This window comes from Eulemur rufifrons, chromosome 8 (genome assembly GCF_041146395.1).
Source record: "Eulemur rufifrons isolate Redbay chromosome 8, OSU_ERuf_1, whole genome shotgun sequence".
Classification (NCBI taxonomy): domain Eukaryota; kingdom Metazoa; phylum Chordata; class Mammalia; order Primates; family Lemuridae; genus Eulemur; species Eulemur rufifrons.
The window spans coordinates 77,818,046-77,834,387 of NC_090990.1; the positions used below are offsets into that span (position 1 = coordinate 77,818,046).

The following is a 16,342-nucleotide window of genomic DNA, read 5'->3' on the forward strand; positions in this document are numbered from 1 at the left end:
ATCATTTAGGACAGTGATGCATAGAAGTTGACTTTGTGATTTTTAAAAGAAAAATCAATAGAAAGCAATGGTTCTCAAATTGTAGCAGGAATCAGAATTTGGCTTGTTAAAACTCAGATTAGGAGTCCCCATCTCGAGTTTTTAATTCAGTGGGCCTGTTACGTGGTCTGAGAATGTGCATTTCTAATGAGGTCCCAGATGATGCTCAGGCTGATCAAGGGACCCCATTTTGAGAACCAGTGATCTGAAGGATAACCGTGCTTTTAGTACTTTCTTTCACGAAGCCTATTATCACATTCTCAAAAGACGTTTATCAACTCTGGAACCTAATATTAATGAAGTTGGGCATTACATACATGCATTATCATTTTGCAGTTACTAAAATATGTTTTCTAGTAATCATAGGTATACTAATAATTTTCCCCAGGAAAATATAATTGAGTAATTGTAAATAGTATTATATAACTTAGAATTGGTTATAGAGTAACTATGGCTCTGAGGTGAAAAAAATGTGTTCTTTATCCTTTTCCTATCAGGTGCCTCTTTGGTTTATTCAGTTTTGAAAGACTCTATAAAAAGAAAAGGTAAAACCATTTCTAGAAAGGACTTTGTTATTATTATATCCGTGACACGTAAGTGTCTTCTGGTAAATGCAGACAACAGTAATGACTTGTGGAAACAATAGCCTTCACATAATTTAATATTTAATATTAACCACAACCTAGTAAGTTCCTTGAAGGAGGCTGTTGCTTTACATTCTTTTGATTTCCCCACAGAGTTACAGAAGCCTGGATTGTAAGAGGGACTGTACACAGACCACGGATCCCCCAAGGGCAAGGTCTGTTAATTGTTCCTAGGTAACTCCAGCAGTTAGCAGAATACCGGGTACATAGTAGGTACTTAATAAATGTTGATAGATCTGAACACATTCCTCATGAATAGTATATGCATAAGAGATATTTGGTGATCTATTATGAAATATATCCTAGCTCGTTTGAATATACAAACTGCTTTCTCTCAGCACCCTTGTCAGTTGCTATAAAATGAGAGGTGGGATGGTCTGGCATTAAGGCAGGTAACTTGATAGGTGTCAAATTGACCTTAGGCCACTAATTCTGCTCATGACTATGCTATAGAAATTTCAATAAAACTGTTTTTCTGCATTTTAAAAAAGGTTTTCTTGGGTACTTTTTAATAATGTAGATAGGATTCTGTAAACATAAAATATATTTTGAAAACATGCACATCATTGTTACTTGTAACAAAAGCTACAGGTTTAATGAGACTAGAATGGTGAGAGACGGATTTTGTTCAGTTTATGGCTGTAAGAAGGAACTTTACAACCCAGTAAATGGTCTTGTATTTGGCTTAAATGGTCCCGTGTATTACCCCTAGAAGTGTTAATCTAATTTACACTCCAAAAAATGTATTAACTCAGATATTATCTTTGTTTTTTTAATCAGCTCTGAGAATTGTGCCCCAAAATATACAGGGGAATTAACTGCGTCCATTCAGTGACCATTGCATCATTACAAGGAAAGGATGACCATGCAACACAATGACCAAAAAGTTATGAAGGGCTTCCCTCTTTCTTTCACTGATTGGTAGCCCAAACACCCAGGAAAAACAATTATAGTAAATAGGACGTGTGACAGGCGAAAAACTGCAAAACATCATAAACCCAAATGTCTTGATAAAGCTCAACTATTTTTTCTAATATTACATGAAAAACTACTAATGACAAAAAACTTTAATAACAGAAGTCACGTAAAGGCTCTTTGAAAAAAAAAAAGAAAAGAAGAAAAGGAAATAGGAAAAAAATGAAAGAAAAAAGAAAGAATCCTATTACTCTGTGTCTGTGTGTACCATTGACAATAAATATATCAGTCCCTGAGACACAATACAGAGACCTGGTGGTTGAGACCTCCTGTTTGCCTCTCTAAGGAGACAGAACACACTAACACACCAGTAGCGCTGCTTCTGCCAAATATCTTTTACTAACTTCAAAGAAAGAACACGGGGGAAAGAACTGGAATGATGCTTAACGAGAAAGACTGCCTTTCTGCTTCCTTCCCTTTCCTCATAAACTGAATGAACTGTCGCTATAAGACAACATACTGCTGAGTTAATGTAACTTAAAAATTTACAGCAGGTTGTATGCCTGGAGGCACATTATGGGGCCACCTGTAGGCATCTAATTCCACTGAAAATAATAAATAATTGTGGAGAATTCCTCAGACTCTAGAGGAGAGTGGATAAGAATCATGTTGCTCGTTCACTCCAACACGGATTCTGTTGTGGAGGAGGATTAGAGAACTGTACTCTCTCCAACAAATATGAGTAATCCTTCTCCCCACAAAAGAGTTCACTAAATGCTACACCAGACACCTGGGTGCCAGATCTACACAGCCATTTTTTGTGCACTTTTGATGATCCACCTGCAGAAATTACCACATGGCAATTGCTTAATATAGCACGTTGATCCATTAGAGGACTTTTTTTTTTTTAAACAGTAAAGAAAGCTATTTTGTTTGTCTCTCTGCATCCTGTTTATTTCTTTGACGCCTCCTTCTCAAATTTTGCCAAAGATAGAGAGTGACAGTGAGAATATCCCTCATATGATCCCAAGCATTTATTTGGGAAAAATTAATATGTGTATTTTAGCAATGCTCAGCAACCTCGACCTTTTTTGGACTGGAATTTACTACAAAGCAGCTTTAAAAAGAAAAGTAAAAGAGTCTGTTATTGTGCTTTAGCCACAAAATAGGTGGGTTAGTACTTATGCTGTGGCTACTCAGAGGATATATGTTATTTATTTTAGATCATACTCTGCTATAATATCAGTGAAATTTTACATATGTGTATATATATGTACATATATGAACTTTTTGTTAAGTAGACTTCAAAAGCTAGTTTCATTTTTGTTCCGTTGGGTTATACATTATCTCTAAACTTTATTAATGTAGTCCCAGTCTTAGAAGCATTACAAATACTTTTTGGATTTTAAATCTATGACAACCTTTCTCCACAATGATCACGTGGCTTTGAATTAAGAGAACTACATTGAAATTATCATTTAAGTACTGAAGATTGGATGCTCAGTGGTATGAAGGTTGACATTTCCCTTCTATTTGTACTACACGAAGGGTTAATAAGGTTTGCATAACCTTATGCTTTGAAGGCTTTTCGGTGGAGGCAGAGTATTTCAGGATTGCTGCCAAAACAGATTTTAACCCTTTTAATCATACTGTTAATAACCACATTGTGTATAGTACAGAGCATACTGCACATAAAGTAACAGAGCTCTGAACACAGTTTGACCTGATATCTAATCAAGGAAAGGTTCCTAGAGACGCTTGCCATTTTGGTTGCTATGGTGAGTTTCATATTTTGTGGAAACCACTGCTAGATTTCTTAAAATAGACCTTTGCCAAGAAAAGCATTGGTCCAGTGGCATATGCTGGCAAAGCATAGGAAGGTTGCTCAAATTCCCTTTCTTTGTTTTTCCCTCTTCCCCCTGGGGCAACTGCTCCAAGCATCAGCCCACTAGTCTGGCAGGCTGAGAATCCAGAAACTTGCTGCTAATTACAATGTTGACAATTCCCAACCTGTTTACTGGTGCCAGCAATCAAACCGCATCCTCTGGAGTGAACCAAAAAGCACTTGCTGGCTTTAGCTTCCTGAGGTTCCAAGCCGGCTATATTAATTACTGTTAACTTAAAACTGTAAGTTGTACAGAAGATGCTTAATTAGCTGGTATGGGGATTAAAATCTATCCTTTACAAATTTTAAAGCATTCTGTTCTTGACGAAATTATGTAAATCCATAAAACATCTTTCTTTGGACAAAATATTGGTTATTTTAGGTGTGGCTTCTCAGAGCCAATTTTGCCACCTTCAATTGAGCACCAAAACAGATTCAGAAGAAAAAATCTATCTACTGACCTTAGAGTTCTATCTACATTTTATTTTAAAAACTCGAGGAAAATAATGGGCATAATTATTTACAGCTATAGTTTATAATTAATACAAAAGGAAAACATTTTGATGGAGACAAAGGAGGTCAAAGGGATATCAATTTTCTATCTTGGTGAATTTTAAAACAAAGGTGGTTACACCATTTTTTTTCTAGTGAACTCTCACTGCTGTGGTAGAAGTCTGATTTGGGATTAGTAGTCATTCAAGTACAGTCATGCATAACGTCATTTCGGTCGACAGATTGCATATAGGACAGTGATCCCATAGGATTATAATACCATATTTTTACTGCACCTTTTCTAGGTTTAGACATGTTTCGATACACAGATACTTGCCACTGTGTTCCAGTTGCTGACAGTATTCAGCACAGTCATGCTGAACAAGTTTATAGCCTAGGAGCAATACAGGCTATACTATCTAGGTGTGCAGTAGGCTGTACCATCTAGGTTTCTGTAAATACACTCAATGACGTTTGCATAACAACAAAATCCCTAACAACAGACCTGTTTCTCCGAATGTATCTTTCCTCCTTAAGCAACACATGTATACAGAGCAGGCTTCTTTGATTGGTAAGTTCGGTGACCCCACAGTGAGAAATTACTTTCTCAGATCCTTAAATGTTTAGCATTACAAGTAACCTCGATATGTCAGTGACAGACCACCATGCAATTTTCATAAATAGCACAACAGAAGTGGACAAGGGTTTTGCAAAATTGAGAGTTTTACTTTGACTGCTCTAACCAAGAGTTGCTCTTTATTCAACAAGATAGCTTTGCGTATATAAAAACTGAAATAAAGAGAGTAAATACAATTTTAAATTGTATATTAAAATGTGATTTTATTTCTGTTCCTTGGTATGAGGACATCACTAGGTCAGTATTATTTAGTAATATTATTTTAAATTTTCCGTTGAATACACTGTATGACAAATATTTGTCAATCCAATCTATTAGTCAATATTTGCATTTGGAAGCTTATTAAATTGAGCTGATGTAATTCTGATTAACATTTTCCTTGTTTTACTGAATATTTGTAACTAGGGTAAAAGATCAAGTTATTCCTTTAATTATGATTTATTTTTGTTTCTATATTAATATTAATTTAACTTATAAAATTTTGCAAGATTTTGAAAATTCATATTTGCAAAGATACTACAGGTCTTGGGAATCTATTGGCATATTTACGTTGTATAAAGTGTTTATACACAGACAAACTTTAAAAAAAGTTTATTAAATTAGATGCACTGAGTAGTAATGGTCACTGAATAGTATGAAAAATATAAGAATTATTGTCAGACACTAGAAAGAGTAAAGTTGCAAGAAAAACTTCAACATAGACGTTTTAGTGTGATACATTAGAAAGAAAACATCCAATAAGGACTTGGAAAATGGGCTCCAAATATTATCTGGGTGTCCATGGAGAAGTTACTTAGATTCTCTGTGTTGTGAGGACTTCATATGTAAGACATGGGAGTTGCAGTATATACCAAATAACTAGATCTGAGAGAGAAATTTATCATAACAGTTAAATATCATACGAATTTTCTGTGGGTTTATCCAAGACTCATGAAATTTTGTATTCTATGTGGATAATGGACTGGAAAATAATTACATCAAAAGAAAACAAATGATCAAGTGGAAATGTTATGTCTTCGGAAATAAAGGCCAAGCCAGAGAAGGACAAACATGTCAATCTTCTATATTTTTACCACGGTTAATTAAATAGCCCTTCTCTCTAAAATATAAATCAATTACAGTGAGGAGGAAAAATGCAACTCTTAGTATTGGTATTTTATATCAGGAAATACCGTCTTAACCAAATTCTCCTACATTAATTTATTTCTAGAGCATAAATTCAAATATAACATATATCTTTTCCAATAAAAAAATGGATAAAAAGGCTAGCTCTTTTAAGCCATTTCTCCCTTAGCCTTAATTTTCAGAAGTCTGTCTTTTCAGACTGATGTTCTTTCTTTTGACTTGAGAAACATCCAGATTTCCTGCCTTTCTCAATTTTGTACATATAAGCTAGGCCCACTTTATTCAGAGATTATTTATATTTTAATTGATTTATAGTTCTATACCAGAGGATGACTTTCTACCTAAATAAAAGCAAGAGTTTTTGAATACAGTTGTAATTCACACTATGAAAGAATTTCTTCCATATGGGTAAACTGTATAAAATCAATATTGACAACTGATCATCACAACTGGAAAAAGGACACTATCTAAAGAACAAGATCTCTTCTAAAGCTTCCTAAAATTGATATTTCTTAAAGCTTTATGGGTACCAGCTATTAGGTTTATCAATAAAACAGCCACCAGGAATTTCATTATTATTTCTTTAATATATCACCAAAAACTGCACATTCCTCTCTATAGTCCACATCCTTAACACTGTTAACTTGCTATCATTTCCCCTGTCTCTTGTCAAATTCAACTGTTGTCTGCACAAATCACCAGATGTAAATGTAAAACTGACTCAAAAGTTTAACGTTAGCCTCAATTTTTAATAAATATAACATCCACAACTAACAAAAACCTCTTCATTTGTGGTAATACTCTTATTTTGACTCTCTTCTAATATGTAATATTGAAATAATCTCAAAGCTATCTTTTGGACAACCACATCCAACAACCTAAAGGAACACGAGATATTTTAATAAGAGTATAAATAAGTGGCTCCAAACTTCACACTCATATCCCCAGATATTTATTTGAAACCAATTGCATTTGAAAGCTTCATAAAACTTTGATTGAACCTATTCTCAAAGTTTTAAATGGACATGTTTCATACCCATCATTAAACTGTGAATAGGCATTATGTAAATTATCTGGATAAAGCAATAGCTGATAAACTATTAATATAATGGTTTAATTTTAGGGAATGGGTATATTCTTTTGTGATTGAGGTCAACTTATATTTACTATACTTGGAACATTCAGGACACTTACACTTTTCAAGTGAAATTATGATTTAGTCTGTTTTCCTAGGAAATAATAAAAAAAGTTTTTAAAAAATTGCCCAGATCCTTAGCTTTGAAAACATATGTATCACAGTAATTATTATATTGCATAAAGTGCAATTCTATTGATTACTTTTTAATAAATTTATTAATTCTTACAAATATTTATATACTTAATATTAAAATACCTTAGGTGACATTTGTATAGAGTAAAATTATTCTATTTCAATAGCAAATTAAACAGTTATTTGGAGTTTCAAAAATAATATCAGCTTGAAAGAAATGTTCTCATAGATTTTTCAATTATTTGAGAGGTCTGTCTAACAAACAGAATAAATTTTCCTTCTTAGCAAAGAACTGCACCATTAGTAAACAAATTTGAGAATTAAAAATTATTAACATTAAACAAAGATAGCAGTGAAACATTTTATATAATAACTTTTAAAGGACATTAATTATTAAAAATATAAAATTTTATATTAGTGTATATCCTGAAAGGATATTGATTTCACTAAATTAATAAATATTTTTGAGCACCAATTGTGCCAGCCACTGGACGAGGTATTTTAAAAGGCTATAGGATTATAGTAGAGCTAAATATCCTAGACAAATATTGGTCCTTTTTAACAAAATGGAAAAAAAAAAACCATTCTTCCAAAAGTTGTAATTAAATTTAATAACATAAACATTTACACACAGAATAAACATTTTAAAAGGCCAAGTGTTTATTCTTTATCTACTGCAAGCACAATATAGTGTTCATGATTAACAACTAAATATAGTTGTTCATGATTTTGTCTCATTAGGCTGAAATGCTTTTGGGGATGGATCTAAGGTTTGAGGATCTTCAAATTTATTATATAGATGTACATGCACGTCCATGATACCACATTAGGATAATCTGTAAATCATTCTTTTGGGGCTTTTCTTTCCGACTAAAACTTTGAACAAAAACTGAAATATGAAAAAGTGACAAAAATGTTCCCATGTGTTTCATGTTTAAAGAATTTAAGTAAAAATTCTAGAATACCAATTTCTTGTTTGAGAACAAGAAAAAATATCCAAAATATGTTGGTGAATACTTTTTTAAAGCTTCTTTCTTAGTTGTAGTATCGATTTGCACAATACTATCTGTACCTAAAATGAAGAATAGAATTCAGACCAAAAAAAAAAAAAAAAGTCTTTTTTTGAAATGGAATCTTAAAGAGGTAGAAAGGCCTTGAAAGAATTTAAATCTAGCCCTCCTTGTGGATGAGGCAACTGGGGACCAGGCAAGCTATGTGACTGGTCCATTGCCATAGTTCATAACAGAAGCTGTACTCAAAATCAGATTTTCTAGTCTTATTCCAAAGTTTTTCCCACCACAAGATACACTCTCTCCCCTTAAGTGTCATATAATTGGGGACAAAATGAAATTTGAGGTCTTTCTGTATACTGACTCAATTCTCCAATTTGTTTTGTCTTTGTAAACATCATCAAAGCCTGTTTAAATAACAGTCATGAAAAAAAATTGTGCATGTAACTGGACCCGTAAAGTAACAATTCTATAACTTTAATTCCCCTGTAATCATGTGTAACAATCCAGGATATCTATAAATTCTTATATTTCTATTAAAAAGGAAAAGATCTTTTCCTCATGTCTGCTTCTGATACAATATTAGGCATGACATTCATTTACTCGTTCTTCTTGGAGTCCAAAACCTAATGGAATATTTGGCAGATATATAAAAACTATTTTAAATAAGTAACTTTTGGTTTATCTCGGGACTTGTTTGAACCAGTTCTTGAAACTGACTACACTTGCTCACACAGATAAAGATACACTTCAAATGATTAATTTTCACTCATGTACGGTAAACAAATTTAAAAAACAAAATTGCAAGAATTATTAATTTCCCAATTAAATTATATCATTTTTACAGAAGTACTCTTTTTAGGAACAGTGTTTCCAAACAGGACACATTTTATTCAAGTTTACAAATAGACACTACTTTCAAATTATGCAAGTATGTCACTATTGCAATATAAATGTCAAATTTAAAAAAAAACATATTGTGATATAAATTGTATTTGAACTAAGAACAAAGTATTAGTAAATAGATTACATTATGGGTTTTTTTTAGTTTGAAACTTAATTGAAATTCAGTACTGATTTTAAACTAATAATGTAATAAGCCTTATTTAAAATTATTTAAACTGAATGTTTTAGAATTCATAGGGGTTTTTTTGTTTGTTTTAAAAATACTTTTGGTTCTAGCTATAGCTGGTATATGTGTATATTTTCAGATACTGTGAATTATTACTGAGTCTCAAAAGCTATTTCCACAAACAAAGCAAATGAAAAGTGTATCTTTACAGATATTACAATACTTTTCATTTTGAATGAAATTGTCTTACCTAGCTTGCATTATTACTGGCCAGAAAATAACAGAATTCAGAACTCAAAGATTTAGGTAGTCACTACTCTGATGTCATTTATATATATTCTCTTATTACTGAGAATATCTCCAAAAGAAATTTACTTTTAAATTGTAGGTCTAATATGTAGAATACACTACTCTCTAACATTGTAAGAACATCATTCTGTCACTTCTGGGATACAATAATTGCAGCACCTGTACATTATTGACAAGATGGTGAATAATCATGATGGCCTTATACTGTCTTCTCTATATCCTTATACTTATCCTTTGTCCTACATAAAATCCAAAATATGTCCCGATATACCCATCATCTCCACATTTGTTTTCCATTTGTATATTTAAAAATTTACCATTACTAATGTGAAATATAATAGGAAAAATAACAACATGGTTTATAGAATTTTCCATCCATCAAACTGTTACTTTATCATTTCTCTCCTTTGCCTGGACTTTCATTGGGAGCTCTAATCTGGTTCTAGATTGGTGAGGCTGTAACCAAGAACCACATCATACTAGGGCTACCAGTGGCCTCAGGGAAAGATCCTGACTCCAGGAAATGATTATTAATTAAAAAGTATACTTGGTCAGAGTCATCAGTCCAATATTTCTTTTTTATATATACATAGGGGTTGTGTTGATCCTCTATGGATCTTTAATCATGAAAAATACCATTACCTGCAAATTCTATTCAAGTAAAAACATCAGAACATGATTCACAAACACAAAGAATAAAATAAGCAAATTCTTTGTAAAATGTACTTTCTATCAAGTCCTTACCTGGGACTCAGTAGCAAACCATCAAACAAGATGATGTTTCTTACACCTATTAATGAATATCATAGTAGAAAATTGAAAGTTCATAGACGTTATATAAATTTCAATGGGAAACCTAAAATATTCCATTTATAAGCCATAACTTATGTTCATAAAAATTTGAGTATTTAGGCAGGCTTGATTAAGTTAAAACTAGTGTGGGGGGCGGGAAGCAATTTTCATAAGTTTTCTCCCTCCTTTTCCACTATGCCCTAAGTTTTATTGTCAAATGAATAGTCTAAGCTGTATCCATGTTCTTTTTTTCAGAAAGAAATGTAATCACCTTTGTAAAACAAAACAAATTAAAAAAAAAAGATTATTATCCTTCTAGTATTTGGACATCAATTGAGAAACCAACTGGCAATTATGACTACTTGATATTACTTGGTTCTAGCATGAAAAGCACAAACAAGCATTTTGTACTTCTTTAATCTTGGCTATGGACACTGACAGGGCAAAAGCAATAATTGACTAGTAGTGATGTAATTTAAAATTCTATTTTCTGAGGGGAAAAAGCTGCCTTGTAACAAGAACAATTAACTGCAGTAATTTCAATTTAATAAAGTTTTGAATTTTTTCCTCTTTCTTATCTTAAAAGGTCTGATGATGAAACACTTCCCCCCCCCCCAAACTTAAATAAGAACCAGCTCAGTCAGACTGACACCTAATGGAAACTTTTATAAGAAAATAATTCTGCAAAGGAAAAAAAGCAATGAGGTAAGTATTTAAACTACATGAACCATAAAAATCAAAATACTTTTTTGTTGACTGTGAGTCGAGGTTTCCTTTAGATTTCATCACTGGCATTTGTAATTATTCCGTTCTTAAAATTATTAGTATTCATTTATCAAGCAATTGCAATCGTAAGCTGAAGTGCCAGTGCCACAAAACTGAATGAAATCACATATTTTTCATAAGTTCTTCCTCATTCCCTCAACAAATGCTGGAGTGTTACATCTTCCATTTCTCACAAACCCTATCACCAGGCCTTCAGCTCTCTTCCTTTCTTTCAAATGGTATACACTTCCTATTCAGCCATCCAGCATGAGGCCAACTTTCCAGAGATCACCTAGGAACTAGATTACAGCTTCTCTCTACTTTTCTAATTTTCCAATGAAACAATGCCACCAGAAGACATATTGGATTTTGTTAAATACTTAACAAGCACAATTAAAAATCCCTTAATCACCAACTGGTGGATTCCCTCGAGAAACAGGGTAATTCCTGGAACAATGAAGGAAAGAACAGGAGTTACATATTCTCTTACTAGTGACAGAACGCAGAGTGCAAAGATTGCATCTGTATTTTCTTTGCTACTTCTCATTCTTAAAAGGGCCTCCTCCGCGAGCTTCTGAGAAGGGCCCCACCCGCTTCCCCTGCAGACAACGTTCCCTGGGCGCAAAAGCTATGAGTGTAGATACCCTGAGAGTAACTGTGGGCTCAGACACCGTGGGGTGGGAACGGAGATACGGAGAGGAGGGGTGTGAAGTACCCCTCACTAAGAATACTGTGCTGTAAGAAAGGCGAAACCCTAGATGTGAAAGCGTGAGTGTGCCTGCCTCCTTCAAGGCACCTTGCTCTCAGCCTCTGCAGGGTTCAGACTGCTCTTGTGGGCAAGAACCCCGTGGGACACAGGCACTTCGTGCCTGGGAAAGGCCCATCCTCCAAAGGGAAAAAGTGTCTGGGGTGCAGCTCAGCTTGGACAGGTCCGAGAGCGCAGCGCGCCCGCCGAGAGGGAGAGGGAGTGCTTAGCAGGCTTCTAAGTTTATTTTGTTTTTGTTTTTCTCCTGCAGCTTTGACCTCTCAGAAATCCAATCTTCACAGCCCATGTACAACCAACGGCCACCACACAGGAGGGAAACATAGTCTCAGTGTCTTGCCGCGCCTGGTAGAACCTTCTGGGCGCCTGGTATGTTCTTGTCCCCAGCACTTTGTCCTCCCACCTTTGAAGCATCACCACCGGCCCACCGGCTGGGCCCCGACGCCTCGCAGGAGAGAAAGGCAAGTTTCGAAGCTACTTGGTCCGACGCTGGCGAGCGCTGAGAGCTCGAGCCTTGGCCCTCGCCTTCCACTGTGGATCATCCTTCCTAGCTCCATCTTGGGCATCTCAACTCCTGCCACGTCCGCTTGTCCCCAGGAGTGCAAGGCACGCTTGACAGGGGTTGGTGGGAGGTTGCTTGCTTGTTCTTTGCGAGGAGGGGACATATCCGTATTGTCTTATCGTCCATTAATATTTGAAACAAAATATTTCAAAAACAAACAAAAACTGGAAGTAGAAGGAGGGGAAGGCTCTGTCTTCCTCCCGTCCCTTCGCAGCAGACCTGAGAGGGGGAACGTGCCTTGAGTTTGCTGGCGTTTGAGACTCGTCCTAAAGGCAGGGGAGACAGCGCTGAAGAGGTGTCCCAAAGAAACTGGACGTCTGAACAGTCACTGCCTGCCCCAACCTCTTTCAGGAAGGTTCCAGTTCTGTGCCACATCGCAACCAATCCGGTTTCCACCCTGTTTCTCCACCCCTTCGCGGAAAATCCGAAAAGAAAATATGGGTTCCCGAGAGACTCGCCACACTTCCAATCTGGAAGTTCCGCGGGGACCCAGCCCCCAGGCCCCCGCCCCCTCCCCAGCCTGGCCGCCGCGTCTGGCTGCGGAGCGGCACCCGCGGCCGGGGGGTGGGGCTCCGGCACCGCCCCGGGCCAGGGATTCGCGAAGTCACGAGCTTCCGCAAGCTCGCGGGGGCACCTTCGCCCACGGACACGCCCTTTCTGCGGAGGCAGCCCCCAACGACCCTCTGCTGAGCTCCAGCTGCTCACTCGCGACGCTCCCAAACTGCTCAAGGCCTTTCAATCATTCCCAACTTTAGAGAATCGCCCAGTCCGCGGCGTCTCTCCACTCAGCCGCACCCCACCAGGGACAGGAGACCAGCGGGCTGGGGACGCTGAATTGCCCCGCTGCCTCGGCTGAACCGACCCCCTTCCTTTCCCCGCCCATCCCCTACACCTCGCCCCCCGCCCCCCTGCACGCACCCATTTTACAGTCCAGGTCACCAGAGGTGCAGCGCACAGCCTTTCTGGTGGACACCGTGCGAAAACACCCGAGAAAAAGAAAAGATCAAAAAAGTGCTACCTTGGCAATCACGGGCGTTTAGTGGCCAGCTGGTGGGCTGGGAGGGGCGGCCGCTGCCCGCCTGCCGCTGGTACTCTCCTCGACTACGCGTATTCTTAAGCAATAACAACGTAATCCGTATTATCCACCCAAGAATACCCGTCACCGAAGAGAGTCAGAGGACCAAGCTGCCGCTGCCGCTGCTACCGCTGCCGCTGCTACTGCCGCCGCCGCCACCAGAACTCTTGCTGCTGAGCCCGCCCCTGGCTGGGGCTGGGCTGAGCTTGACCGGGACCATAAATCCATAACTCGATTTCCCTCTTAAAGAAGGATCCAAAGCTGTGCTTGGCTGCTTCCTGCCCAAATCCAAATGGCTGCTCTATTTCCAATTCTGAAAGACAAATCACAAAACCAAACACTTAACACAGAAGAGTGCTCTCTTCCCAGTGAGGAGGGACGATGTGGCAAGGCTCTTTGGGCACAGGGTGGGAGTGACAAGTAACCTTCAGTTTACCTGGTGCTTTTCCCAGTGCCTTCCTCTGTACTCGCTCTGCTTCACGGCCAGTCTGGTCTCGGCCAGCCCACTCTAGGTGCTTTGATTGAGTGTCATGGCAGCAAGAGAACCCTGTAAGAGACATGCATAGTTAAGCACACAAATATTACAAATGCATTTGCCTGGACGGCTGAGGAAGAAGTGAGGCTCAAATAAAGGTAGAGTCATGCATGGATGAAATTTTCAGTAGTGTGTTTTGGAAATGTATCTTCTCAAGTCCAAGATCACAGAAAATAAACACTCATTCAATTTACTACTTGAAATCAAATACTTATAGATCTACAAAAATAGGCATTTCTCCTTTGAAGGCCTTAGAGCTATACAATATAATGATTTTTAAAGAAAAAAAAAAGCTTCAAGGCACAAAATAATTAAACCCATTTTCCATACTATCAGAACTCACTGAGTCGATAAGCTGGTAGTTTCTATGATTTAGGAATCGGTTTTGTAGCACCACAATGTTTAATTTCATAGCACACCTTTTTAATATTCACTATAAATGAATTGCTGTGCAGCTGTTGTGAACACCTCTATAGAAAAACCTTTGAAGCTCTGTCTTCATAACATTATTTTAAGAAGAAAAAAACAATAAAAACTCATTTGCAAAGTGACTGTAATTTTGGCATTTAGAGAGAGAATCTCTGTGATTCTTTGATGATCAATATGGCTCTTACTGGAAAAGCTTTGTCTTAAGACCCTGCAGTGGATATTCTGATAATAGGGGTTTATTGTTCACTAAATAAAATGGACAAGTGCAACGTCACTACACAAGACGTGTTGTAGCTCCATTAGAAAGTTCTCAATTTGCTTTCCCCTCTACTCTCTAATACATAAAAGTGCATCCATGTGAGTGGAAGAGTGGAATAGGACGGAATATGGAAAGATGGCAATAGACATTATGATTTCTCAAATTATGTAAGTGAAAATAGCTCTTCATCAAGGAGTAATTATATAACAGAATCTCTCCCACTACCACAACTCATCTCTAACTGACCTGATGCAATTTAAGGCACTTAGGTTGTGCTTTCTCTTATTTTTTTTTTAATATAACACTTCTCCAGGCTCACCATCTCATCATTTTCCTGACATGTTAGTTACAGATAGAAAAAATCAACATGAACTCTAGGTTTTTTTTTAACAGATGTTTAGTATAGGATGTTTGATGCCTAAAATAACTCACAATAAAAAACAGCACTGCCCAACTGCGAGACTATTTTACATTATTTTCAAAAACAACTCTTAAGTACACCATTTACAAAAAAAAACAAAACAGATGCCAATTAACAAATTAATAAGTATTATTTTTTCCCATTACCTAACATAGCTATAAAGTGGAGCTTTTCTCTGGTACTACAACCAAAAAAAAAAAAAAAAAAAAAAAAAATCCAGAAAGCTGACAGGTTCTCTTCAGCTTGAACTCCTAGAAACAAAAGCCCTTAGGGAAAGTAATGCAATAGTCTATGAGCAAAGTGTACATTCGCTTCTAAACTCTTCCATTTAAATCTCAACTAACACTAAAGGGAAACAAAAACAAAACAAAACAAGACATTATATAGGTAGGTTTTGATTTTCTTAATGGACCGTTTCTAATTCAAAAGGATAGTCAAGGCATACATACACATACACACAAACAAACACACACACATGCACAGCAATACACAGGGCATCAGAATCACAACATAAATACCCACACAGCTTTTCAACGCTTTCGGAGTAGTCTCCTTTAGTTTTGCTTCCTCACAATTAAAATAAAATACACACACACACACACACACACTCACACGCTTTAAGAAACTAGAACAGCGCAGTTGATATGCTTGCTTTCTACCCGAGTAGCGGTGCCAGCCTTTTCCCTACCTACCCAAATGTTCCACCAGCTTCAGCACCTGGAGGAGTGGACAGCTCAGCCCAAGCTGACTGCCGGCAGCACTCGCAGCAGAACTGACGCTCTGAGCTCTAACCAAAGCTCTCTCGTGCTTCAGCGGGGCAGCCTGACTTACGAGAACACCATTTCCTACGAGACCACTGCCGCTGGGTGCATATTCAATTCAAGCCTCCTTAAGCTGTCGGATTTCCCCCACCCATCCACCCTCCCCCCTTCTCCACCCTCCACACAAAAACAGAAAAGGGAAAAAACCCAATACCATCAGGGCGTTTGTTGATCAACTCACACTTTGCTTTTGAATATTTAGATACTGCTAGCGGAACAATATCAGCGGAGGCTTAGGTCTGCATTAAGTACCTTTGTTCATCGACTCCTGCAAGCCATATTTATTAGAATCTACATTTCTCTTGCGCCCTAATAACTAGAGGTGTGTTTTGCGGGCAGGGGGCATTCAGCACCTTTTGATCTCTCAAGCCCACCGGGACTGACTGGCGGTTCCCACTACTTTCCTACCCTGTCCCCCACACTCCTACACCCATCTCAGTTAAATGCTTGGTAATTTGCAGCCAAATATACATAAAGAAGCGCGACAAAGCAATCGGTTTGAGGAAATAAGCCAATTAAGCT

The 16,342-nt window shown here is 37.2% G+C and overlaps 1 protein-coding gene across 1 annotated transcript; it reads right to left on the reverse strand.

Annotated features, from left to right (window-relative positions):
* Window positions 1-12,131: 12,131 nt before the first annotated feature.
* On the reverse strand, window positions 12,132-13,163 carry LOC138390310 (uncharacterized). Its single transcript, XM_069479192.1, is given in 3 exon segments — window positions 12,132-12,347; window positions 12,350-13,012; window positions 13,095-13,163. Coding segments are annotated over 3 exon segments (948 nt in total).
* Window positions 13,164-16,342: the final 3,179 nt, after the last annotated feature.